We start from the raw sequence: 27,518 nt of genomic DNA on the forward strand, positions 1-27,518 counted from the left end.
CATCCAACACCGCGGAGACACCATCACGTGTTTCTCAAGTTCCAGAACACTGCCTTTATAGCCTTTTTACTAGGCACTGCTCCTAATAGCCAGATTCCTACTCCACACTGATGAGGGGCAAAAAACCCGAAACAGCTGTCTGTGGATGGATACCATGCTTGGCATAGGTGGCTTTCCTTCATAGGATGCTGCCCTTCCCGTGGTTGTTCCTTCCCGGGGAACAACCACGGCAAAAGGGGAGGTATACGTTTGTTTCGAGGTGCCTTTAGGGGCTCATTTGAAACTCGAGATAAAAGAAAAAATATGAAAGGGGGAGTATGTCAAAATATTTTCACTACTCCCATTAGACTGTTTCAATTTGGATAAAGCTCGTAAAGTCTACGGGGGACAGGGTTGGCATACATATGATGAGCAATTTCGGCAACGTAAGGCGATCCGGCCGAGCATTCGCTGGGATCATAAAGATATTGCTTTATGGATGAGGGTAACAGCTCCGGTTAGGTCAGGTCAGAGATCTCCACAGAGAGAGAGAATTTTAGTCTAGGAAGAGGTTTCACATGCACCCATTTAGATGGAGACGTTTATTCTCAGCGAGGTAAGGCAAGTGTAGGACCTGGTATAAGAGAGATGCCGTAAAGGGGCTACCAGGTACACATAAAATTGGCCATTTTTATGCGCTAAACGCTCTCATTTTTCATATTTCTAGTGCAGTAATGCAGTTCAATTTTCGTGTTTCACATTTGCATGTTTCAGCGCTACAGTGTGCTGCCTTATTTACTTAATTATTTACTTATTTGGTCTCAGTCTACCACCCTACCCGTGCCCTCCGCTCCGCTGATGACCTCAGGTTAGCATCCTCAATAATCAGAACCTCCCACTCCCGTCTCCAAGACTTTACACGTGCTGCGCCGATTCTTTGGAATGCACTACCTAGGATAATACGATTAATCCCCAATCCCCCCAGTTTTAAGCGTGCCCTAAAAACTCATTTGTTCAGACTGGCCTACCGCCTCAATGCATTAACCTAACGATCCCTGTGTGGCCTATATTAAAAAAAAAAAAAAAAATTAATTAACTGGTTCATGCAGCTTTACATGAACACCCAAGCCTTACACTATGGCTGGTCCGAATAACTATAGCAATTGTTACCATCCACCTCTCGTGTCTCCCCTTTTCCTCATAGTTTGTAAGCTTACGAGCAGGGCCCTCACTCCTCTTGGTATCTGTTTTGAACTGTATTTCTGTTATGCTGTAATGTCTATTGTATGTACAAGTCCCCTCTATAATTTGTAAAGCGCTGCGGAATATGTTGGCGCTATATAAATAAAAATTATTATTAATATTATTATTATTATTTACTTAAGGTCAGAGATCTCAGACATTTCTCGGGGCACCGGGGGTTCAGGACAGTCAGGGCACTCTGTGGTCATGCAAAAAGGACTGTGTTTTGCCTTTAACGAAGGGCTTGCAGGTTTGGGGCAAAATGTAAATTTAAACACGAATGCTTATCGTGCGGAGGTAATCATGGGGCAACGAGATGTTTCAGGGGAGGAAAGCAAAAAGGATCGGATGGGTGTGAAAAAAGGAGTGACGTCAGTGCGTCTGGCAGAGATAGAGCAGTTTCTAAGTAGGTACCCCGATAGGGAGGCGGCCATTTTACAGGATGGTTTTACGATTCCTTTTGTGGATGTTAAAGTGCAGTTATCAACAAAAAAATTAAAAAAAAAAAAAAAAATCAGCCTACGAATTTCCAGAGGTGGTTACTGAAAAAATGAGCAAAGAAGTGGCTTTAGGAAGAATGGCTGGTCCATTTCGGTCTATCCCCATCGAAAATTTGAGAGTCTCACCTTTGGGGGTAGTTCCCAAAAAAGAGGCGAATAAATTTAGGTTGATTCACCACCTTTCTTTTCCAAAAGGTTTATCGGTTAATGATGGCATTGATCCACAATTGTGTTCGGTTTTATATAGGTCATTCGATGCGGCCATGAATTGGATTAGACATTGTGGGCAGGGGGCTGGGTTGGCAAAAACAGACATCGAGGCTGAGTTTCGTTTGCTACCAGTTAACCCAGATAGCTTGCATTTGTTAGGGTGTTTTTGGAACGAGGGTTTTTACGTTGATCGTTGCCTGCCGATGGGGTGTTCATTGTCATGTGCGTAATTAGAAATGTTCAGCAAATTTTTGGCGTGGACAGTGAAAGACATATCTGGACTTCGGTCTTGCATTCATTATCTTGATGATTTTTTGTTTGTTGGTTCGGCGCAGTCCGCAGATTGTTCGGTTTTGCTTCACACGATGGAGGGAGTGGCGAAGAAGTTCGGAGTTCCGTTGGCAGCTGAAAAAACCGTGGGTCCGGTAATGTCATTGGGCTTTTTGGGTATCGAGATAGATACGGTCGCGATGGAGTGTAGGTTGCCAGAAGACAAATTGGTCGATATGAGAATGGAAGTAAAACGAGTTATTGGGCAGAAAAAGGTAACGTTGCGTGAGATTCAATCATTGCTGGGAAAGCTGAATTTCGCATGCCGGATCATGCCAATGGGCAGAGCATTTTGTCGAAGGCTGTCCTTGGCTACGGCAGGGAATTAAGTACATTTTATTAGACTTCGGAAGGCTTTGAAAGATGATTTGTAGGTATGGGCACTTTTCTTGGACTTATACAATGGGAAGTCGTTGTGGATTGCACCAGTGGTGCTAACCGAGTCTTTGGGCATTCTGGTTGGTCTGGCTGGCGAGCAAGGTTTTAGTTTTTGTTTTTTTTAAGAACAGCTGGCTGGTGTGTCACTGGCCGCGATTATGGGTCGAGAGAGGTTTATCATCCAATCAGGTGTTGTGTTCGGTGTTCCCTATCGCTGTTGCGCTATCATTGTTGGGAACGAACGTTCAGAACACAAAGATTTGTTTTGGCTGTGGAACAGAAAGGGCTGTGAGAGCCATAAATTCGCTGCAATCATCCGATCCGGCGCTGCTGAAAGTGTTACAACATTTGGTGTGGATAGGCTTGCAGTGTAACCTATGGGTCACGGCGGAATTCCGGCCTAATACCAACTATCCCTTTCTTGATGCTCTTTCTTGTTCGCAGTGGGATAGTGTTCGAGAATTGGTGCCTCAAGCGGAACTGACAGGACTGGCATTCCCAGAACTCGTGGAATCTTCCGTTGGGGCAGTAAGAGATCTATTATCCAGATCCCTAGCAGCAGGGACATGGTCACATTATGTTAAGTCGTGGAACATATGGGAGGATTGGAAGACAACATTGGGGACGGGCATAGAGGATGAGGGCAAGTTGCTGTTGCTAATGGGGCATAATTGGGAATCAGGATGGTCGGTCCCGACAGCCAATAATTTTTTTATCAGGATTAGCGTTTGGCTTCAGGTTTAGAGGGTTACACGATTTAACCAAGTTGTTTATGGTCCTTCAAGTGAGAAGAGGTTGGCAAAAAGGTTGGAAGGTCATGGATGGGAGGCGTCCTGTGTCTTACGAAGTACTATTGATTTTAGGGGAGCAATTGTGGGGGGTTTGTTCTACGCCATCAGAGGTAACTCTGTTCAAACTAGCGTTTTCTTTGGCGTTTTTGGCGCATTTCGTTTGGGTGAGTTGGTTAGCCCCTCCAGACATTGTAAAGGAGGTCTGCTTAGTCGAGATGTGGATATGTATGGAGACAGGTTGGAGATATTTTTACAGTATTCGAAAACAGATATGGCTGGAAAAGGTTGTAGGGTTGTTTTTTTTCTAGGTATCCGGTTCCCCTCTATGTCCTTTACTCTGTTTTAAACAAATCTCAAGGCGTTCGTTTTTGGGAAATGATCCGTTGTTAAGATAAGAATGAACCATCCTCGTGTATTATCAGTTCATAACGGTATTCAAGCGCTGTCTAGAACGAGGGGGTATTTCGACAAATAATTTTAGTGGGCATTCATTTCGAATTGGGGTGGCTACGGAGGCAGGCAGATGAGGTTTGGAGGATGAATTAGTGCAAAAAAATGGCAGTTGGGAATCCACGAGATTCCGGTCATACATTCGCCCGTCCCTGATCTAAGGGGCATTGTTTGGCTGTTGACGGGATTTGCAGTTATGGTTGTGTTTTGTTTTCGCTTTCTATTTCAGTGACGAGGCCATTGCTCACGTGGATTATGGGTCACTCCTTCGCCTTTTGGGCAGCGCTGCGAGCGGACGTTTGTCCAGAAGGGAGGCAACTGGGTGTGAAGAAGACATTGGCAGTCTTGAGATGGATCGGAAAGTGTGGAATGTCATGGAAGCAGCTGTTGCCCGAGTTTCACAGATTTAGTCGTTTGGATCGGGTGCCGGACTTGTTGGTGATCCATTTAGGGGGCAATGACCTGGGAAAGCGTCCGAGTAGGGAATTGATTAATGATATCAAGTTTGACTTGCTGAGGCTGTGGTCTATGTTTCCACGTCTGATGGTGATCTGGTCTGATATCGTCCCCAGAAAGGTGTGGTATGGGGCACGATCCGTGCAAGGTTTAAACAGGGCTAGGATAAAGGTGAATAGAGCGGTTTCCCGTTTTATGGTAAGGAATGGGGCTATCGTGGTTCAGCATGTGGATTTGGAGTCGGGCATGGGCGAGTACTGGAGGAAGGACGGTATCCACTTAAATGCAATTGGCCTGGATCTATGATGCTTGGCGATACAAGAAGGCATTGAAAAGGGGTTGCTGGTGTGGCGGGACATAAATGTTTGAGGGGTCAGAACATTTATGCTGCTGGTGGCGGGGAGGGGGAGGTCCTCAAAGTTGGTGGTGCCAATAAATGGCGGTTCGGAGGGGGGGTTAATTTAAAGATCCTGGTCTCCCCCTGGTGTGGTTTAAAATGGAAGGGAATATAGTGGTCACACGGATAAGATGACTGGGTCTGTGGGTACTTTGACGGATATTGGCCGGGCGAGTCTCCTAGCGTCTCTGAGCTGGTGCCTAGCGGCTAGAGGCAAGACGCGACCTGGAGGCCAAATTTATGGACATTTGACCTGAGTGGATTGCTTTTTGGGGCTTCGAGGACCGCCCTCTCCAGGGTTAATGTTAAACAAATAAACTGTTTTGTTAAAATTTTAATAAAGGCTGCTGTGGCCAATTTATCCAAATGAATGTTTGACGAGAAGTCATTTGGGCGGGGTGTGCGATTTTGTTTTGGGGTGGGCTTTATAGGTTTTAAAGATATTGATTTGTATAAGTGAAACTCACAGTCATCACGAATACCTTATGTCAAGTGAGGACGTACTGGGCTGCAGGCATTTCAAGGGAGGACGACATGACAGGGTTGAGAGGGACTATAGAGAGTGAACAAAAGAAGTGGGTTAGTAAAAGGAGGGGTAGAAGATTTGAATTATGGGTCTAGGATTGGGCTACAGGGAAAGTAGGTGGGAAATAGGGCGGAGCTGGGGGGGCTAGTATAAATGGGATCATCCATCTTAGTGGAGCAACCATTTTGGTGCCCCCTTAGCAGAGAAGCAAGCTCCCCCCCCTTATTTTGAGGAGGTTTTCGGTTATTTGTAGAAATTGTAAATTGTAGCAAGGTCTTCATGGGAAGCTTGGTAAGAATTTGGTTTCGTTTTCATATGCGATTTTTGGGTGTGCTTTGTCGCGTCAGCAAGGCGGGGGGGAGGAGGTCCTCGAAGTTGGTGGTGCCAATAAATGGCGGCTCGGAGGGGGGGGGGGAATTTAAAGATCCTGGACTCCCCCTGGTGTGGTTTAAAATGGAAGGGAATATAGTGGTCACACGGATGAGATGACTGGGTCCGTGGGTACTTTGGCGGATATTGGCCGGGCGAGTCTCGCACCTTCTCTTAGTTCCATAAACTCTTCCAGTTCGGGTGCCGATCAGGATTACGACTGTCTCCAAGAATGGGGTCCTCGTTTCCGGAAACTAGCAGATATGTACGGAGGAGATATGAGCTAGTGCCTAGCGGCAAGACGCAACCTGGAGGCCAAATTTATGGACATTTGACCTGAGTGGGTTACTTATTGGGGCTTCGAGGACCGCCCTCTCCGGGGTTAATGTTAAATAAACATATGTTAAAATGTTAATAAAAGCTGCTGTGACCAATTTATCCAAATGAATGTTTGACGAGTAGTCATTTGGGCGGGGTGTGGGATTTTGTTTTGGGGTGGGCTTTATAGGTTTTAAAGATATTGGTTTGTATAACTACTACAGTAAAGCCAACATTAAGGGTGCTGAAAGAGAAAGTCCTGATGCGTGTTTAAGTGTCATGTCTCACGACTTGAGAAATCATTTAATATTTGCATTGCTTGTGTTCGTTCCTTCTTTCTAGGCAGAAGTTTGCCTTTCCCTGTATTTTGTCCCAACTCTCTCACTGTAGTCTTGTGATGTATGTTTGTTCACGCCCTTATTCTCCATTTTGTCATCATTCCTCCATCTGTATGCATCCTACTACATGTCCTCTGTTGAATATTCCTTTTTACCTGCTACTTTCATCATAATACAAGAATTTCAGTTAAAGCAACCCTCTTTTCCTGGAGTCTTCTTACATGAGATCGTGGCTGAGTTAAGCTGTCTGATTAATCGGTATGAACGTGAGTACAGGTGAATACGGAAGCGCCTAAAAAGAAGGGTCTATCCAGGCACCACTACGTTCTACATATCCATGAGTCAGAATAGTAAAAAGGAATAGCCTGCCTTCAGAGACAGTAACTCAAGGTCTGTGCTGAACCTCAGTGGAATAGGACATTTCCCAGATAGATGGTATCCCAGTTCCCAGCCAGACCCCAGCGTGCATAGAAGCACACACTGCAGATAAACAGGGAGAAGTATAACCCTCATCCTCCACTCTTCCTGCCTGCAATCAAATCATGTCTGAAGCAAGGAATACAATGTCCCTACCAGACTTACAAACACAGGAAAGAGACCCAGATCCCCATCCACCAGCTAGTGAAAGGGGAAAACGTACAGTCAAACCTACATGGAAAGTCATGGAGAATTTAGAGACTGCAAAATGTGTCGTATATAGTGATGTGTCTTCACTGTGGGAGAAAGTGCTGAATCACATAGACACTGTATCAAGGCCTGCTTCTCATGAGTTACCACTTGAGGGAGTCCTAGAACAATTATGCACAGCATACCAAATGTATATGGAGAAGACTGACCAATACATTATTCTCCTGAAAAAACTGAATCTGCCAGAGACTTTAATCGAATTGCAAAGTTTCCAGCAGCTTAATTCTGAAAGAGACTGCACCGTACGTGACATTAAAACCAAGTTAGAGGCTAAAATTGCACGGACACCAGATGCATCAACTCGCTCATCCAAATTGTCTAAGCACTCAAAACGCTCATCTAGGTCAAGTTCATCAAAATATTCCACTCTCAGCGAGCAGCTTATAAGAGCACGTGCTAAGGCTGAAACATCTAAGATACAAGCTGCCTTTGCGCAAAGGAGAGCAGAAATGGATGCAGCCACAGCACAAAGGAGAGCAGAAATGGATGCAGCCGCAGCACAAAGGAGAGTAGAAATGGATGCAGCCGCAGCACAAAAGAGAGCAGAAATGGATGCGGATGCAGCACGCAAGGAAGCTCTGGAGAAGGAATGCGAGCACGCGACAGCCATGGCAGAGTTAAGGATCCTGGAGCGAGCTATCAGTGGGAGTCAAAAAGACAGCATCAGTTTGTGTGAAGTGGAGGCAGAAGACCCTATTGAACGCACAAGAGACTACGTGCTAAGCCAAAATGGCGAACCGCAGATCATTACTAACACTCCTGGTGGCGTTCATGCTTCTCCAGGGCACCAGGATGCCGATCCACTTACAGAACCCTGCAATCAAGGTCAGTACAATGCTCCCAAACTTGAACTTCCTTTGTATTCCAGTATGCGCCAAGACCCCGCATCTCACCAAACTCCACAGGCTATTATCTACACGCAACCCAATATGCCGGTAGGTCATTATACTCTCGACAACCGCGCAGTGCCAGCTCCGCATGTAGCAGAGACTATACCCACCAAACCGGTTGCTGGACTAAATGAATATGCCACTCCATACTTACCCACGTTTCAAGGTCAGGACGTCTCCACCCCTATGTACAACACTGCTCAGCCTACATTTGTGCATCCTAAGTCAGAAAGAACAGACATGTCCGACTTCGCAAGGTACATGATTCGCCGCGAACTTACTAAAACCGGTCTCACAAGGTTTGACGACCAACCTGAAAATTACAGAGGTTGGAAAAATGCCTTTAGAACCGTAACTAGTGACCTCGGCATCACTGCTACCGAAGAGCTGGACCTGCTAATCAGATGGCTAGGACCACAATCCACAGAGCGTGTCAAGAGACTCAGGTCTGTACATATCAGTAATCCAATGGCTGGTCTCATGGCTGCATGGGAAAGACTAGAGAAAAACTTTGGCAGTCCAGAAGCCATAGAGGATGCACTGTTCAAGCGATTACAGAGTTTTCCAAAGATATCAAGCAAAGACAGTTCAAAGTTCCTAGAGCTCAGTGACTTGCTGTTAGAGCTCCAGCTGGCCAAGGCAGACACCCACCTACCTGGCCTCAGCTACCTGGACACTGCTCGTGGAGTAAATCCCATTATCTCCAAGCTACCGTACAATGTACAAGAAAGGTGGACTACACTAGGGTCAAAATACAAGAAAGACCATCAAGTGTCATTTCCTCCATTCTCCTACTTCTGTGAGTTTATAAAAGACGTGGCAGAGCGTAAGAACGACCCAAGCTTTTCCTACGAAGAATCCAGTGGCCCAGCTTCACCTCCTTCTAAATACGTCAGCGCACGCTCAAATGACAGAAACCGCAGGGGTCCAGTGTCAGTGAAGAAGACGGATATTCTTCCCTTACTAACATCAGCCCCAGGCAACAGTAACAAGGGTGAAAAGATAGAGAACCCAAATCGTGAATGTCCCATCCACAAGAAGCCACATCCCTTAAAAAAGTGCATCGGCTTCAGGAAGAAACCGCTCGAAGAACGCAAGGAGCTTCTAAAGAAGTTCGGGGTATGCTACAGATGTTGTGCTTCTACTGAACACCTTGCTAAAGACTGTAAAACTACAATTAAGTGCATGGAGTGTGACAGTGAGGACCACGTACAAGCACTCCACCCATTCCGTCCTGACTCTACACTTACTCCTTCCCTCACCATGAGCCATGGCGGGGAGGACGCAGCTCAAACTGCAAGCCATACCACAATATCTTCTTCATGCACAGAAGTCTGCGGAGAAGACCTCTGGGACAAGTCCTGTGCGAAGATTTGCCTGGTGAACGTGTATCCCAACGGTCACCCAGAGAAAGCCGTGAAGGTGTATGTCCTTCTGGATGATCAGAGCAACCGATCACTTGCAAGGTCAGAACTCTTTGATATGTTTAACTTAAAGGGAAATGCTTACCCTTACACCTTAGGTACCTGCAGTGGTGTTACAGAGGTTTCTGGGAGAAGGGCCAGTGGCCTTACAGCGACATCTCTCGAGAACACCGTCGAGATACCGTTACCTACACTGGTCGAGTGCAACCAGATTCCATCCAATCGAGAAGAGATCCCAACGCCAGAGGCTGCTCTTCATCATCAACATCTCAAGAGGATAGCAAACAAGATACCAGCCCTCAACAACAAAGCAGATATCCTGATTCTGCTGGGCAGAGACATTCTCCGGCTGCACAAGGTACGTCAGCAAATTAACGGACCACACGATGCACCATTTGCCCAACGCTTAGATCTAGGCTGGGTAATCATAGGCAATGTTTGCATACATAAGATGAAGAGACCTAACAACATCTCCTCTTACAAAACACACATCTTGTCAAATGGTCGCAGCACCCATTTCCAACCATGCCCACATCACTACTGGGTGAAAGAGAAAGTGAGCAACACCAAGTGGCAACAGGAATCCTTCAACAACATGAACACGCACCAGCCCAGGGATGAAAACCTCGGGTCATCAGTGTTCGACTCTACAAGTAGTGACAACAAGTTGGCACCCACAAGGGAAGATAAAGAATTCATAAAGGTTATGGATAAAGAATTTGCTCAAGATGACTCCAACAGTTGGGTAGCTCCTTTACCCTTTCGTTTCCCAAGAGTGAGGTTGCCGAACAACCTGCAACAAGCTACTGCAAGGTTCTCATCCTTAAAGAGTACCCTAAAGAGGAAACCAGAGATGGAGAAGCATTTCATTGACTTTATGCAGAACATCTTTGACAGAGATCATGCCGAACCTGCGCCACCACTGAGGGAGGGAGAAGAATGTTGGCATCTTCCATCCTTTGGTGTCTATCACCCTCACAAGCCTAATCAGATCAGAGTGGTGTTTGACTCCAGTGCTCAGTTTGAAGGCCTCTCTCTCAATAACCTGCTCCTAACTGGGCCCAACCTGAACAACAGCCTCCTTGGAGTATTGATCCGCTTCAGACAAGAACCTGTCGCCATAATGGCCGACATTCAGCAGATGTTTCATTGCTTCATTGTGAAAGAAGACAACAGAAACTATCTTAGGTTCCTATGGCACAAAGACAATAATGTCAACAATCAGGTCATAGACTACCGGATGAAGGTCCATGTCTTCGGCAATAGTCCCTCACCTGCTGTGGCGATCTATGGTCTGAGACGGACAGCCCAGGAAGGTGAGAGAGAGTACGGATCCGATGCTCGGCAATTTGTAGAGAAGAACTTCTACGTGGACGATGGGCTCAAGTCCTTGCCCACAAGTGAAGATGCAATCGACCTACTCTCCAGGACACAGGAAATGCTATCCACATCAAACCTCAGACTCCACAAGATTATCTCTAACAGTCAAGAGGTAATGAACGCGTTTCCATCTGAAGACCATGCCACAAACCTAAAAGACCTCGACTTGGGTTCTGATGTTCCTGCAACACAGCGCAGCCTTGGTCTACTGTGGGATATCAAACGGGACACCTTCACCTTCCAAGTGTCAGCCATAATAAATGCTAGACCTTTGGTTCCAGTATCATCCGACCCCGATGCTCCAACGATCCTTACTCCAGCTACACTTCTTACACAGAAGACTGGAGCTGCTACAGTTCCGCCTGGGAATTTCGATAACAAGGACATTTACAAACGTCAGTGGAGGCAAGTACAACATCCGGCTAACGTGTTTTGGCATCGCTGGAAGACTAAATATTTGCACTTGCTTCAAAACCGTCACAAATGGCAGACGCCCAGTCCCACTCTCCCAGAAGGAGACCTCGTTCTCTTAATGGACAAAGAGGCTCATCGCAATGACTGGCCAATGGGACTTATCGCCAAGGTCCTACCAAGTGAGGACGGAAAGACTCGTAAGGTATAAGATAAGGTGACAAAAGGGGGCTCTACCCGAATCTTCTTCCGCCCGGTCACTGAACTCGTGCTGCTTCTACGAAAGGAGGACATCACATGAACTGAACATGCTCCTGGACGTTGCTCACGGCGGGGAGCATTCCTCCTCGTCTCCCAGTTTATTGAATATTGACATTTTCCATTGGATTGAACTGTTAACATTCCCATTGGATTCTGGGTTGGTGGAAGAGTTGGCATGTTTGCGGCTTCCCCAATCTGAAGATGGGTTTAATATATTTGGACTTATCTTTCGGTTTGATCTACAGGTCGACAACAACGAGTTTGGACTTTAAAATCTTAGATGTTTATTATTGCATGCATGTTTTCTTTCCTCTTGTTTTTCATTTTCAGCTTCGAACGACTTCGAAGAATTACGGACATCGTGAAATCCAAGGACTTCAGACGGGGAGTGTCATGTCTCACGACTTGAGAAATCATTTAATATTTGCATTGCTTGTGTTCGTTCCTTCTTTCTAGGCAGAAGTTTGCCTTTCCCTGTATTTTGTCCCAACTCTCTCACTGTAGTCTTGTGATGTATGTTTGTTCACGCCCTTATTCTCCATTTTGTCATCATTCCTCCATCTGTATGCATCCTACTACATGTCCTCTGTTGAATATTCCTTTTTACCTGCTACTTTCATCATAATACAAGAATTTCAGTTAAAGCAACCCTCTTTTCCTGGAGTCTTCTTACACGAGATCGTGGCTGAGTTAAGCTGTCTGATTAATCGGTATGAACGTGAGTACAGGTGAATACGGAAGCGCCTAAAAAGAAGGGTCTATCCAGGCACCACTACGTTCTACATATCCATGAGTCAGAATATTAAGCTTTCAATATTGTACAGCTATTTGATTTTCTGACAACACGATCATGACAAATTTTGAACAAAGGATCATCACTGTTCTCAGTAAAAGAACTATAAATGTTATTTCATTCCAGAACTATAAAGTGACAATTTAATTGTAACACACATTTCCGATGACAAACATAGTATGAAAAATTCAACATCTGGCTATGAATATGTTGTAAACATGTTGACAGGCACATGTTTCTGTCCAATAGGATCCAATGGGGCTCCCTGCAAACATCAGTTTGCTGCAGCAAATTCAATATTTCTACTTCCCAGTTTCTCAGAGTTACAGATGAACGGTGCTAAGCTTACACTGCATAAGATCTTGGTGGTCTCCATAGATCTTCCAGAAGGCACGGAAGCGGAGGAGTTCCAGAAGGCTGGCATGATAAACTGCAAGGAACTACAGTTCCGTTATCACAAGAATACAAACACACCGTCATGGTAGTTGAATTAGACCTGAATGAAATCCAACGGTGGCAAGGACTGGTAGAGATCAGAATAATGAATGCAACAGGTACCTGAAGGTCATGTTCCAGGTTTTGGAAGAAAAATTAGCTGAAAGATGATATTTTTTGGCCCGCCGTGGCTACATTATATAAGAATTTTTTGTCAGTGGAGAAGCGAGATGCCTCTTTGGTTTCTGCCCTCCAAAGTTTTGGAAAATGGAATGGTCCTCCTCTTCAGACTTCAAGGAGAATTCCTGTGCAGCCCACAGCAGTGGCAAGGAGGACTACATACTTAGGTGGTCATCTGTGCAGCAAACAGGTCATCCTGCAAAAAGGACATTCACTGCAGAACATCTAAAAAAAAAAATCTGTACCAGATTGGGTAATAATGCCTGTTGGTAAATTGCAGCATGCAGCCCCACACAGTCTCTCTCACAGTGTGGAAAATGTCAAAATGATTGGAAAAAATAAGCATGAGAAAAGTCAGGCTATGTGCCCACGTTGCGGACTGGTGTGCAGATTTTTCTGCACCGTTTTTGAAAAATCTGCAGATACAAAATGCACTGCGTTTTACTGTGATTTTTGTGCAGATTTCACCTGGAGATTCCTACTGAGGAGCAGGTATAAAACCCTGCGGAATCCGCACAAAATTGACATGCTGCGGAAAATACAAAGCGTTTCCGCGCGGTATTTTCCGCACCATGGGCACTGCGGATTTGGTTTTCCATAGTGTAGCATTTCACTTACTACGTGTCTTGGGGGACACTCGCTTTGCACTCAGAGACACTGAACTTAGCAGAGTTAGGAGAGCTCATTAGTTGGGAACCCTACTTCAGATAGAGGAAGCCAGATAAAGTATTTTACACTGTCCTAGCCAGTGTTCAGGAGCATTAAACCGGAGCTTGCTAAGGGTATGTGCACACGTAGAATGGTCCACTGCGGATTTTTCCGAAGCGGATTTGATAAATCCGCAGGGTAAAAACACTGCGTTTTTCCTGTGGATTCACCGCGGTTTTTGTGCGGATTCCACTGCGGTTTTACACCTGCGATTTTTTTTATTATGGAGCAGGTGTAAAATCGCTACGGATTCTGCACAAAGAATTGACATGCTGCGGAATGTAAACCGCTGCGTTTCCACGTGTTTTTTTCCGCAGCATGTGCACTGCGGATTGTGTTTCCCATAGGTTTACATTGTACTGTAAACACATGGGAAACTGCTGCGGACCCGCAGCGTGTGAACATAGCCTAAATCTGAAAGAAAAAAAACAAAAAAAAAACAAATGAGTTACTCTTTAAAATTCCACCCTAATTGCTTATTGTTCACACAGAGGACACATGATCATTCTTATGTGTGCTTGTTGCCTAATGTATATAAAAGGCATGTCACAGTTATAATGGTTGGCACATGTAATATGATAAGGTTTTAATATTTAAAAATAAAAAATTTTAAATACAGTTTTTATTTCAGACACTTTCAAAAAATAGGTGTGGCATTGCCTGAGGGAGAGAAAGTTATTTCTGTGTGGCCCGTCTGCATGGAAATTCAACGGCAAATTCAGTAGCTAGCAAAGTGGATGGGATTGCAGGCAATCTCGTCCCCATGCTGCGGAAAATTTTCGTACAGAATCCACGCGGAATTTGACCTGCAGAAAATTTTAATTCAGAGCATGTCAATTTCTAGTGCGGAATTCACCTCTTCAAATGAGCAGAATGAATTCCGAATCAAATTCTGATGCTATATATAAGGGGGTGGGGTTGGGGGAATTATGTATGGGGGAGGAGGGAATTAGTGCTGTCGTGGAAGGTTCCTAGAAACCGCATTACCAGTAAGTCCAATTCTATTTTCTCTAGTCACGACGGCATATGGAGGAATACCAACTAATGTTGATGTTAGATGCAGCAATGTTTATTTGAAACTAGACATATACCTAGCTTATCCATTTGTTTTCCTATTTTTGCTTTTAGATGCCATGAAAACCCTCTATTGATAGGCATTTAAAAAAAAGACACATTAAAATCTTATCCTGGCATTTTCAATGCTAAAGGAAAGTTAAAGTGAGCCTCTGACCCTATCTGGAGGGAGCATGTTCTCATCCCTCCTTGCAGAAATATAGCTCCTTGATGGAAGAATCAGAAACTTCTCAGGCTATATTTTGTTGTGAATTCTGTTGTCGGGCTCCCTCCTGTGGTCATGAATGGTACTTCGGCTGGTTCTGTCCATGGACTTCCTCTGGTGGGTGTTTCTGAGTTTCACAGGTGACAAGGTTAATTCGTTAGCTGCTGCTCTATTTAACTCCACTTAGATCTTTGCTCCATGCCACCTGTCAATGTTCCAGTATTGGTCTGTGTTGTGAGTTCTATTTTTGGGCTCCCTCTGGTGGTTACTGATGGTACTGGGTGACTTGTCTTTCCTGGGTCTCTGGGTTCCACCTGTTCCATCAGGATATGGGAGTTTCCTATTTAACCTGGCTTTGCTGGCATTTCCTCGCCGGTTATCAATGTATCCAGTGTGTCTTGTTACCTCTGCTCCCTGCTCCTGGAACCTTCTGGTCAAGCTAAGTTTGGATTTTCCTGTTTTGGTGTTTTGCTTTATTTGGTTTTTAGTCCAGCCTGCAGATATGTGATTCTTGCTGCTGGTTGCTCTAGTGGGCTGAAATTGCTCCTCATGTACCATGAGTTGGCACATGAGTTCAAGTAATTTCAGGATGGTTTTTTGAAGGGTTTCTCGCTGACCGCGCAGTTCACTTTTGTATCCTCTGCTATCTAGCTTTAGCGGGCCTCATTTTGCTGAAACTGTTTTCATACTGCGTATGTGCTTTCTTCTCATTTCACCGTCATTATATGTGGGGGGCTGCTATTTCTGTGGGGAATTTCTCTGGAGGCAAGAGAGGTCTGTGTTTCTTCTAATAGGGGAAGTTAGATCTTCGGCTGGAGCGAGACGTCTAGGATCATCGTAGGCACGTTCCCCGGCTACTTTTATTTGTGTGTTAGGTTCAGGGTCGCGGTCAGCTCAGGTTCCATCGCCCTAGAGCTTGTTTGTATCTGTGCTTGTCCTTTAGTGATCCCCTGCCATTGGGATCATGACAGTATAACCGGCCCACAAAGTGTTAATTGTATTGGCTGAAGTAGGAGGATAAGTAGTCTGAGGAAGTTTTTTTTTTTTTTTTCTTTCTTTTTCCCTCAGAGTTTGCTGCCTAGCCTTATTGCAGCCTGGCTACTTCCTCCTCCTCTTAATCTTTGAATGGCTCTGATCCCAGCTGTTTATCATGGACGTCCAGGGTTTGGCTTCCAGCCTGAATAATCTTGCCACTAAGGTTCAAAATATACAGGATTTTGTTGTACATGCTCCTATGTCTGAACCTAGAATTCCTGTCCCAGAGTTTTTTTTCTGGAGATAGATCTCGTTTTCTGAATTTTAGGAACAATTGCAAGTTGTTTCTTTCTTTGAAATCTCGCTCCTCTGGAGACCCTGCTCAGCAAGTCAAGATAATTATATCTTTCCTGCGGGGTGACCCTCAGGATTGGGCATTTGCATTGGCACCAGGGGACCCTGCGTTGCTTAATGCGGATGCGTTTTTTCTGGCATTGGGTTTGCTCTATGAGGAACCTAACCAAGAGATTCAGGCTGAAAAAGCTTTGTTGGCCCTCTCTCAGGGGCAAGATGAAGCAGAAATTTATTGTCAAAAATTTCGGAAGTGGTCGGTGCTTACTCAGTGGAATGAGTGCGCTCTGGCTGCAAAGTTCAGAGATGGCCTTTCTGAGGCCATTAAAGATGTTATGGTGGGGTTCCCTGCGCCTGCTGGTCTGAATGAGTCTATGACTATGGCTGTTCAGATTGATCGGCGTTTACGGGAGCGCAAACCTGTGCATCATTTGGCGGTGTCGTCTGAACCGTCACCTGAGATAATGCAATGTGATAGAATTCAGTCCAGAAGTGAACGGCAAAAGTATAGGCGGAAAAAAGGGTTGTGCTTTTATTGTGGTGATTCAGCTCATGTTATATCAGCATGCTCTAAACGCACAAAAAAGGTTGATAAGTCTGTTGCCATTAGTACTTTACAGTCTAAGTTCATTCTGTCTGTGACTCTGATTTGTTCATTATCATCCATTTCCGTCGATGCCTATGTGGATTCAGGCGCTGCCCTGAGTCTTATGGATTGGTCATTTGCCAATCGCTGTGGGTTTAGTCTGGAGCCTCTGGAAGTCCCTATTCCTTTGAAGGGAATTGACTCTACACCTTTGGCTATGAATAAACCTCAGTACTGGACACAAGTGACCATGCGTATGACTCCCGTTCATCAGGAGGTGATTCGCTTCCTGGTACTGTATAATTTGCATGATGTTCTAGTACTTGGTCTGCCATGGTTACAAACTCATAATCCAGTCCTTGACTGGAAATCAATGTCTGTGTTAAGCTGGGGTTGTCAGGGGGTTCATGATGATGCACCTCCGATTTCTATCGCTTCATCGACTCCTTCTGAGATTCCTGTGTTTTTGTCTGACTATCGGGATGTTTTTGAGGAGCCTAAGCTCAGTTCGCTTCCTCCTCACAGGGATTGCGATTGTGCTATAAATTTAATTCCAGGCAGTAAATTTCCTAAAGGTCATTTGTTCAATCTGTCAGTGCCAGAGCATACTGCTATGCGGGATTATGTTAAGGAGTCCTTGGAAAAGGGACATATCCGTCCATCTTTGTCCCCTTTGGGAGCAGGTTTTTTTTTCGTGGCCAAAAAAGATGGTTCCTTGAGGCCTTGTATAGATTATCGTCTTTTGAATAAGATTACCGTAAAATATCAGTATCCTTTGCCATTGTTGACTGATTTGTTTGCTCGCATTAAGGGGGCTAAATGGTTCACTAAGATTGATCTTCGGGGTGCGTATAATCTTATACGAATAAAGCAAGGTGATGAGTGGAGGCCTTTCAGGAACTTAAGCGCCGGTTTTCTTCTGCTCCTGTGTTGCGTCAGCCAGATGTTTCGCTCCCTTTTCAGGTTGAGGTTGATGCTTCCGAGATTGGAGCGGGGGCGGTTTTGTCACAGAGAAGCTCCGATGGCTCAGTGATGAAGCCATGCGCGTTTTTTTCTAGAAAGTTTTCGCCGGCTGAGCGGAATTATGATGTTGGTAATCGGGAACTTTTGGCCATGAAGTGGGCATTTGAGGAGTGGCGTCATTGGCTAGAGGGTGCTAGACATCGTGTGGTGGTCTTGACTGATCACAAAAATTTGATTTACCTTGAGTCTGCCAGGCGTCTGAATCCTAGACAGGCTCGTTGGTCACTGTTTTTCTCTCGTTTCAATTTTGTGGTTTCATACCTGCCAGGTTCAAAGAATGTGAAGGCGGATGCTCTTTCTAGGAGTTTTGTGCCTGACTCCCTTGGAAATTCTGAGCCCTCTGGTATCCTTAGGGATGGGGTGATTTTGTCTGCTGTCTCCCCAGACTTGCGACGTGCTTTGCAGGAGTTTCAGGCGGGTAAACCTGATCGTTGTCCGCCTGAGAGACTGTTTGTTCCGGATAATTGGACCAGTAGAGTCATCTCCGAGGTCCATTCTTCTGCGTTGGCAGGTCATCCTGGAATATTTGGTACTAGAGACTTGGTGGCCAGGTCTTTTTGGTGGCCTTCCTTGTCGAGGGATGTGCGTTCTTTAGTGCAGTCTTGTGAGGTTTGTGCTCGGGCTAAGCCTTGCTGTTCTCGGGCCAGTGGATTGTTGTCACCTTTGCCTATCCCGAAGAGGCCTTGGACGCACATTTCCATGGACTTTATTTCGGATCTCCCTGTCTCTCAAAAAATGTCCGTCATCTGGGTTGTGTGTGATCGCTTTTCTAAAATGGTTCATCTGGTACCCTTGCCTAAGTTGCCTTCCTCCTCTGAGTTGGTCCCTCTGTTTTTTCAGAATGTGGTTCGTTTGCATGGGATTCCTGAGAACATCGTTTCTGACAGGGTATCCCAGTTTGTGTCTAGATTTTGGCGGACGTTCTGTGCTAAGATGGGCATTGATTTGTCCTTTTCGTCTGCATTCCATCCTCAGACGAATGGCCAGACTGAACGAACTAATCAGACCTTGGAAACTTATTTAAGGTGTTTTGTTTCTGCTGATCAGGATGACTGGGTTACCTTTTTGCCGCTGGCCGAGTTTGCCCTTAATAATCGGGCTAGTTCTGCTACCTTGGTTTCTCCTTTCTTTTGTAATTCGGGGTTTCATCCTCGTTTTTCCTCTGGTCAGGTGGAACCTTCTGATTGTCCTGGAGTGGACATGGTGGTGGATAGGTTGCATCGGATTTGGAGTCATGTGGTGGACAATTTGAAGTTGTCCCAGGAGAAGGCTCAGCAGTTTGCTAATCGCCGTCGCCGCGTGGGTCCTCGACTTCTTGTTGGTGACTTGGTGTGGTTGTCTTCTCGTTTTGTTCCTATGAAGGTCTCTTCTCCTAAGTTCAAGCCTCGGTTCATCGGTCCCTATAGGATCTTGGAAATTCTTAACCCTGTGTCGTTTCGTTTGGATCTCCCGGCATCGTTTGCTATTCATAATGTGTTCCATCGGTCGTTGTTGCGGAAGTATGAGGTACCTGTTGTTCCTTCGCTTGAGCCTCCTGCTCCAGTGCTGGTGGAGGGAGAATTGGAGTATGTTGTGGAGAAGATCTTGGATTCTCGTGTTTCCAGACGGAAACTCCAGTATTTGGTCAAGTGGAAGGGTTATGGTCAGGAGGATAATTCTTGGGTGGTTGCCTCGGATGTTCATGCTGATGATTTGGTTCGCGCTTTTCATAGGGCTCATCCTGGTCGCCCTGGTGGTTCTCGTGAGGGTTCGGTGACCCCTCCTCAAGGGGGGGATACTGTTGTGAGTTCTATTTTTGGGCTCCCTCTGGTGGTTACTGATGGTACTGGGTGACTTGTCTTTCCTGGGTCTCTGGGTTCCACCTGTTCCATCAGGATATGGGAGTTTCCTATTTAACCTGGCTTTGCTGGCATTTTCTCGCCGGTTATCAATGTATCCAGTGTGTCTTGTTACCTCTGCTCCCTGCTCCTGGAACCTTCTGGTCAAGCTAAGTTTGGATTTTCCTGTTTTGGTGTTTTGCTTTATTTGGTTTTTAGTCCAGCCTGCAGATATGTGATTCTTGCTGCTGGTTGCTCTAGTGGGCTGAAATTGCTCCTCATGTACCATGAGTTGGCACATGAGTTCAAGTAATTTCAGGATGGTTTTTTGAAGGGTTTTTCGCTGACCGCGCAGTTCACTTTTGTATCCTCTGCTATCTAGCTTTAGCGGGCCTCATTTTGCTGAAACTGTTTTCATACTGCGTATGTGCTTTCTTCTCATTTCACCGTCATTATATGTGGGGGGCTGCTATTTCTGTGGGGAATTTCTCTGGAGGCAAGAGAGGTCTGTGTTTCTTCTAATAGGGGAAGTTAGATCTTCGGCTGGAGCGAGACGTCTAGGATCATCGTAGGCACGTTCCCCGGCTACTTTTATTTGTGTGTTAGGTTCAGGGTCGCGGTCAGCTCAGGTTCCATCGCCCTAGAGCTTGTTTGTATCTGTGCTTGTCCTTTAGTGATCCCCTGCCATTGGGATCATGACAGGTCTGTTCACTCCTGGATCGTTCTTGTGACCTGTCTTCCCATCAGAAGCTAAGTTCCAGCTTGTATTTCTTTGGTTTGGTCTTTTTGCGACCTCTGCGTGGTCTTTTTGTTGGTTTTTGTGCTGACCGCAAAGTAACCTTTCCTATCCTCGGTCTGTTCAGTAAGTCGGGCCTCACTTTGTTAACTCTATTTCATCTCTGTGTTTGTATTTTCATCTTTACTCACAGTCATTATATGTGGGGGGCTGCCTTTTCCTTTTGGGAATTTCTCTGAGGCAAGGTAGGCTTTAGTTTTCTATCTTCAGGGCTAGCTAGTTTCTTAGGCTGTGCCGAGTTGCATAGGGAGCGTTAGGCGCAATCCACGGCTATTTCTAGTGTGTTTGATAGGTTTAGGGATTGCGGTCAGCAGAGTTCCCACGTCCCAAAGCTCGTCCTTATTATCAGTAACTATCAGGTCATTCCGTGTGCTCTTAACCACCAGGTCCATTATTGTCCTGACCACCAGGTCATAACAATATTTAAACCCAAACAGATGCATGACTATGTATTTCAAAATGGGTATGATTTGCAGACGTTCTTATGTATGGAACATAACATCTTGCCTCAATCAAGATACAGAAATTAAGGAGTTGTGGCCTGACAAGCACATCTGATGAAAACTCTTCAGAGGAACACTCTTCAGAGGGTGGCTTTGTGCGCACACAGGGACAAGAACCAACACTTCTAAGGCATGTATTAAACTCTTATGACCAATACTTGGGCTATGTTCACATTAGCGTTTTGCGGGACTGCGTCGGGCGCAGCCGCGGCGACGTATGCGTCATACGCCCCTATATTTAACATGGGGGCGCATGGACATGTGTTGTCATGCGTTTTGTGACGCATGCGTCTTTTTTGGCGCAAGCGTCAAGGCGCAGAGGACGCAAGTTGCATTTTTTTGCGTCCAAAATCATGCCAAAAAAGGACGCATGCGTCACAAAATGATGTTTGTGTTGTGCGTTGCGTCCCCGACGCAACACCGCACAACGCAAATGTGAACGTAGCCTTAGAGATCAAGCCCAAAACAGTGTTCTATAATGAGGGTGACAGCAAAAAGAGGTGCAGGGTGCTCAAAAAACCCGCATGGACTTCTATTATAAAACAGAGGTTCTTTATAAACAGCATGGACTCCCATGTGACTTCTCCTTTAGGAGGAACAAAGTTTGTATGGGTGAAAACAAAACAAGAAAGTTCTTAACTGCAGATGGGCATTGCACAGATTTCTGCAGAAGAGGAACCTGATCTGGGAAACCCTTTAATTCTTCATGTTCGAGCCCCTGACACAAGACCCATACCACATTCCAAAAAAAAAAAATCAGTTGAGAGTTGAGAAGAGAAGGAAACTTGGAGAAGAAATGTTAAAAACTTTACCCTCCAATTGGAGACGAGAAATAATTGATTCCGAAATAGCATTTGGAGAAAAGGAACCACCAGCCATGCCATCACTAAGAATTTGTCAAGATGCTAGGCAAGAAGCTATGGATAGGATGTTTGGTACACTAAAGTTGAAAGATCCAGTTTTATCACTGTCTCAGATGAAGAGCACTCATAAGTATGCAGGAGATATTCATGCTGTCATATGATGTTTTTTTTGTTCATTATTGGTCAAAGGAACAAATACATATTTTTAAAGAAGTATTGTTCAAAGCATTGCTTATCTCGCATTCAAGTAGATGCCACAGGGAGTTTGGTATTCAAAATAAAAAGAGAAAATAAATTTTCTGCTCATATTTTTTTTTTTTTTATACGAGATTGTTATTAACTTTGAGAATACACAAATGAGTGTATCTCAAATGTTGAGTGAAACTCAAGATACTCCAACTATACCTTTTTGGCTGGAAAAATGGATAAAGGATGTACAGAAATTGCCTAAAGAATGTGCCTGTGACTTTTCTCAAGCATTACTTGGTGTATTGCCATGAGCTCTAAATGACTGTAGCCTTAACACATACTTGAGGACTTGCTTGTTCCTCCTACTTGGCAATAAAAGTGAAAAACCGAAATGCTATATACGAAATGTTGCCCACCTGATTAAAACTGTATGTCGGTGGAAGTGCTTTACAAAAAATGCAAGACTTGTGAGGAAGTTCTATATACGATGTGTTGGACTTCTGGTCAAGTGTGAATCATTTGACATTCTTAAACAGCTTGTTCTCAGTACCTTTATTCTTTGTGTATCTGAGACAACAGGTAAAGTCAGTGATCGAGAAACATCAAAATATAAAACATCAAAGGCATACCTTTGCCATTGCATCGAGACTGGGAATTTGAGAATTATTGATGAGTATATGGAGAATTGTCAGGAGACTGCAATACTCAGTGATGAAAATGAAAAGAACTATAGTGAGCCACTGTCAGGTTGGCTAAATGACATTGTGCAAGAAGCAGAAACTGCAAGTCTAGAACAGGGGGGAACAGCCATACCTTACTTCTGTCCAGATTTTTCTCATAAACTAGTTCACCTTATGAAGTATTTTCCTATTTGGACAACCAGTTTTTAAATTACTAAATAAAAAAGCCTCTTCTGCATCAGTTGAGGGAGATTTGGGCCTTTTGAAGAACTCCATTCTCCAGCATATTCAAATTCCAATGCGCGTTGACAAATTTGTTGCATTGCATTTAAGTGCTCTGTGTGGGCACTCAAAAATAGCAGCTGCTGTACATGTCAAAGAAAGTAACAGTTTAGTAACACTGCAAAAGGAAGAGGTCATCGATGAATCTGCCATAGACAAACATGGGCAGCAGGAAAAAAAGTAATGAAAAAGAAGTGGTTAGTGAACACATAGAAACTGACAGACACTCTCCTGCCTCTTCAACAATCTATGAGAGAAACAAGTGTTTTAGAAAGTAGGAACACAGAACAGAGTGTGGTAGAGCTTAGGGAAGAAGAATGTTGGCAGGGTAAAACCAACTCTCAATTGAAAATTGTACATACTCCCATAGCACAAAATGAAGGTGATAAATCGTTGAAGTCCAAGGATTTACTTTCCCCACTGAACATACCTTTCAAGAAGAGACCAATATATTTAACGCCGTATCCAAATATACCGTATTTTCCGGCATATAAGACGACTGGGTGTATAAGATGCATGTAGAAAGCCGCGGAGACACCATCACGTGTTTCTCAACGCAAGCAATAAATAGCCAGATCTTTCACCGGGAAGGAACAACCACGGATGAATGACCTTGGGGAGATCAAAACATCCAACACCGCGGTGTTTATAGTCCTTTTACCAGGCACTGCTCCTAATAGCCAGTTTCCTACTCCACACTGATGAGGGGCAAATATCCCGAAACAGCTGTCTGTGGATGGATACCATGTTTTGGCATAGGTGGTTTAGGCCATGTTCACACAGTGCGTTTTTTACCGCGGAACCGCGGCGGTTTTGCCGCTGCGGTTCCGCAGCTGTTTTCCATGCAGGGTACAGTACACTGTACCCTATGGAAAACAGGACACACTGTGCACATGGTCCAGAAATTGTAAAAAAAAAAGCCGCGCTGAATAGCTCCCGGAAAAAAAGAAGGAGCATGTCAATTCTTCTTCCTGAACCGCAGCGGTTCTGCACCCATAGACCTCCATTGTGAGGTCAAAATCGCAGTAAAACACGCAGATCAAAAATATATCTGCGTGTTTTACTGCGGTTTGATGTGCAGAACCGCTGCTGCAGGAAGTTCGGGGAAGCGGGAGGAAGTGCGTGGGCGGAAGTCCGTGGGCGGCGTGTGTGGTCCCGACTGTATCACGAAGAGACTGTCACTATGGAGGCATACCGTCGCATGGGGATCGATGTCGGGCGTCTGATTGATTTGGTAAGTCTGTGTGTCCGTCCCCATGCGACGATATGCCTCTATTGTGCTAAGTCGCCGTATCGGACTACTACTCCCATCCGGTATTTAGGATGGGAGAGTTGTCCCTGTGTCCGGCGACTTAGCACAATACTAAAGTTCACACCAAACACACAATACACAAACATGACACACAGTACAGTACATACAACACATAACATAGAGTATATACTCACCATACACCACACTTGTAGGCGAAGCCCTCGATCCTCAATGAAAAAATCCCAAAATAATAAAGCAAATCCATACTCCCTGTCCGCAGAATCCATAACCGAGTGTCCCACGCCGATCTCCTGCTCTCCGGTGATACACTGCCAGGAGCGAAGCTCCTAGCAGTGTATCGCGTACTGTCCCGGAGCTCAATGGCGCCGGCGTCTCGGTTAACGGCAGTACAGCTGCGTTGAACTTTCCCACGCAGCACTGCCGTTAAGCGAGAGTACCGGGGTCAATGACCGCCGGTAAACTCGCTCGCGCATGCGCAGTGACACACCGACAGGAACTATGGCTCCTGTCAGTGTGTTGCTGCAGCCGTGGAGAGCAGACACATCTCTGGATGTGTCTGTTCTCCATGGAAGATCTTCGTGGGACCCTCGATGGATTTCTGCGGACAGGGCCAGGGAGTATGAATTTGTTTTTTTGTTTTGCCTTTTTTTCAGGTCGAGGGTCTTCAGGATGGATTGAGCGTGCAATAAAAGAATTGTCAAAAAGTGTGTATCTTTATTTCATTAAAATATTTTTTCTAGTGTTTGTGTTTTTTTTTTTAACCCTTTCATTGGCTTAATAATGGATAGGCGTCTCATTGACGCCTCTCCATTATTAACCGGGCTTAATGCCACCTTACAATAGCAAGGTGGCATTAACCCCTCATTACCCCATATCCCACCGCTACACGGGAGTGGGAAGAGAGGGGCTAAGTGCCGGAATTGGCGCATCTTTTTGATGCGCCTTTTCCGGGGCGGCTGCGGGCTTATATTTGTAGCCAGGGGGGGGCAAATATCCATGGCCCCTTTCCTAGGCTATGAATATAAGCCCACGGCTGTCTGCGTAGCCTTTCTGGCCTAAAAATATAGGGGGACCCCAACACGTTTTTTTTTCGGGGCCCCCTATATTTTAGTGCCAGAAAGGCTACGCAGACAGCCGTGGGCTTATATTCATAGCCTGGGAACAGCCATGGGTATTTTAACCCCTTCCCGGGCGTCAAATATTGGCCCACAGCTGTCTGCTTAGCCTTTCTGGCCTAAAAATATAGGGGGACCCCAACACGTTTTTTTTTTCGGGTCACCCTATATTTTAGTGCCAGAAAGGCTACGCAGACAGCTGTGGGTTAATATTCATAGCCTGGGAACAGCCATGGGTATTTTAACCCCTTCCCGGGCGTCAAATATTGGCCCACAGCTGTCTGCTTAGCCTTTCTGGCCTAAAAATATAGGGGGACCCCAACACATTTTTTTTTTTTTAGGGGGGTCCACATATATTATAGTAAACCTTATTAGGATTAATAATTGATCGGCGTCTTATTGACGCCTCGCCATTACTAACCGTGCTTAATGCCACCTTACAATAGCTTTAGGGGTAGGGTTAGGATCCCTGTAGGGTTAGGGTTAGGATCCCTGTAGGGTTAGGGTTAGGATCCCTGTAGGGTTAGGGTTAGGATCCCTGTAGGGTTAGGGTTAGGATCCCTTTAGGGTTAGGATCCCTGTAGGGTTAGGGTTAGGATCCCTGTAGGGTTAGGGTTAGGATCCCTGTAGGGTTAGGGTTAGGATCCCTGTAGGGTTAGGGTTAGGATCCCTGTAGGGTTAGGGTTAGGATCCCTGTAGGGTTAGGGTTAGGATCCCTGTAGGGTTAGGGTTAGGATCCCTTTAGGGTTAGGATCCCTGTAGGGTTAGGGTTAGGATCCCTGTAGGGTTAGGGTTAGGATCCCTTTTGTGGTTGTGTTATGTTTAGGATCCCTTTTGGGGTAGAGTGCTTAGGGTTATGAGCCCTAACCCTACCCTAACTATTTCAGTTTATAGTGTGTTTTTTAATGAATGTTGTTGATTGTCGCACGAACCACTCAGGATTGACGGCGACAGAGCTAGTGGTAAAACAACTGCACACAAGCGTTTTTATTGGTGTTTGTGTTTTCAGTTTGTGCTTGTGTTCAGTTATTAGGGGTTACTTTGAAATATTTCCAGCAATTGTGTAACATTACTTGGTCGCGCTATAGATTATGAGATGACACTATTGTATTTATTGTAGGTTCGGGATTATCCGGCCTTGTGGGACCCAGCCGATGAATCCTACAAGGATAAATATTTCCGGGAACTAGCCTGGACCAAAATTGTACGAGACCTTATCCCAGATTGGGACAAGTATCCAGGGAGTACACAGCAGCAAATTGGTAATTTTAATTAAATTTATTTAGTAAACCTTGAGTATATTAAAAATATAATTTGTTTAGATCTCACAAAAAATGTTGTTGTATTTTGTAACCTTTTTTTGGTAGATAACGATGTGAGGAAACGTTGGCGCTCAATCAGAGACCGTTTCACGAAGTTCCTGAACGAATGTTCTAAGAGTGGCTCTTCGCCGAGCAAAAGTAAATTTCCATTTAGCGAAGAGCTGCAGTTTCTTGTGTCCAGTAGGACATTGAGAAAGTTAAAATCCACTCCACATGATTATTTAAATATAATATGTTGTGCGAAAAATTGATGTTTTTTTTTTCTCCAACAGGACGGAAGGAAACATGTCGGTAGCTGATTTGGAGGACAGCGACAAAGAGGATGGAGCAGGCAGTTCCTCTGGAGTGGGAGGGACCATCTCTACCTCCACTCCCACAGCTTCTGCTGAATCAGCATCCACTTCAGCAGCTGCTGCATCAACATCTAGTTCAGCAGCTGCTGAAGCATCTGATTCCGCAGAAGCTGTGAGAGTGGAGAAGAGAGCTGTCTATCCGGTGGCAGCAGAGAAAAAAAAAAAAAAAACAAAGAAAAACCAAGATGACCAAACTGTCCAAATCGCTTGCGACACGTTAGATCTATTAAAAAAATCTAGTTCTGATGACCACTGCGACTCCTTCGCACTAACTGTGGCAAGAAAAACACGCTCCCTGCCACCGGATAGACAATCTCTTTTCATGTCCATGGTCCAGATGTCCCTCACTGCTCTGGAGGACCCTGCTCCGATATCTCCATACAATGAAGTTCTGATGGGGGTGTTGGGACTTTTCAGGCCCCGACACCGAACACCGGAAACACCAGCTACCAGACCCCAGTATTTGGCCCACAGCCAAGTTACTTCTGGAGATAGAGGAAGTTCGCAGCATATGGGGGGAGCACCATATCAATCAGAGGGATCAAATTTCCTCTATTCTCCAGAATATACTTTTCTGAATTGAACATGGGCAAAAATTTTCAGTGGCACCGAGTTTTTTTTGGTTTGTTTTTTAGCTCCAGTTGCCGGTTGGCTTTGA

The 27,518-nt window shown here is 45.1% G+C and overlaps 1 protein-coding gene across 1 annotated transcript; it reads left to right on the plus strand.

The window, feature by feature from the left end:
* The first annotated feature begins 2,296 nt into the window (after nt 1-2,296).
* On the plus strand, nt 2,297-27,518 carry LOC138666767 (uncharacterized). The gene is made up of 5 exons (XM_069754940.1): nt 2,297-2,356; nt 3,084-3,167; nt 26,306-26,447; nt 26,553-26,703; nt 26,780-27,518. The coding sequence occupies exons 1-5, from the start codon at nt 2,297-2,299 to the stop codon at nt 27,441-27,443; spliced, it is 1,101 nt and encodes a 366-aa protein (XP_069611041.1). The 3' UTR covers nt 27,444-27,518.

This window comes from Ranitomeya imitator, chromosome 2 (genome assembly GCF_032444005.1).
Source record: "Ranitomeya imitator isolate aRanImi1 chromosome 2, aRanImi1.pri, whole genome shotgun sequence".
NCBI lineage: Eukaryota > Metazoa > Chordata > Amphibia > Anura > Dendrobatidae > Ranitomeya > Ranitomeya imitator.

Bases quoted from the DNA above. Each gene is read 5' to 3' on its own strand.
- LOC138666767 (XM_069754940.1), top strand. From the start codon at position 2,297: ATGGAGGGAGTGGCGAAGAAGTTCGGAGTTCCGTTGGCAGCTGAAAAA. The intron at 2,357-3,083 runs GTAATGTCATTG...TCTTGTTCGCAG, and splicing joins CTGAAAAAACCGTGGGTCCG to TGGGATAGTGTTCGAGAATT. The intron at 26,448-26,552 runs GTAATTTTAATT...TTTTTTTGGTAG, and splicing joins GAGTACACAGCAGCAAATTG to ATAACGATGTGAGGAAACGT.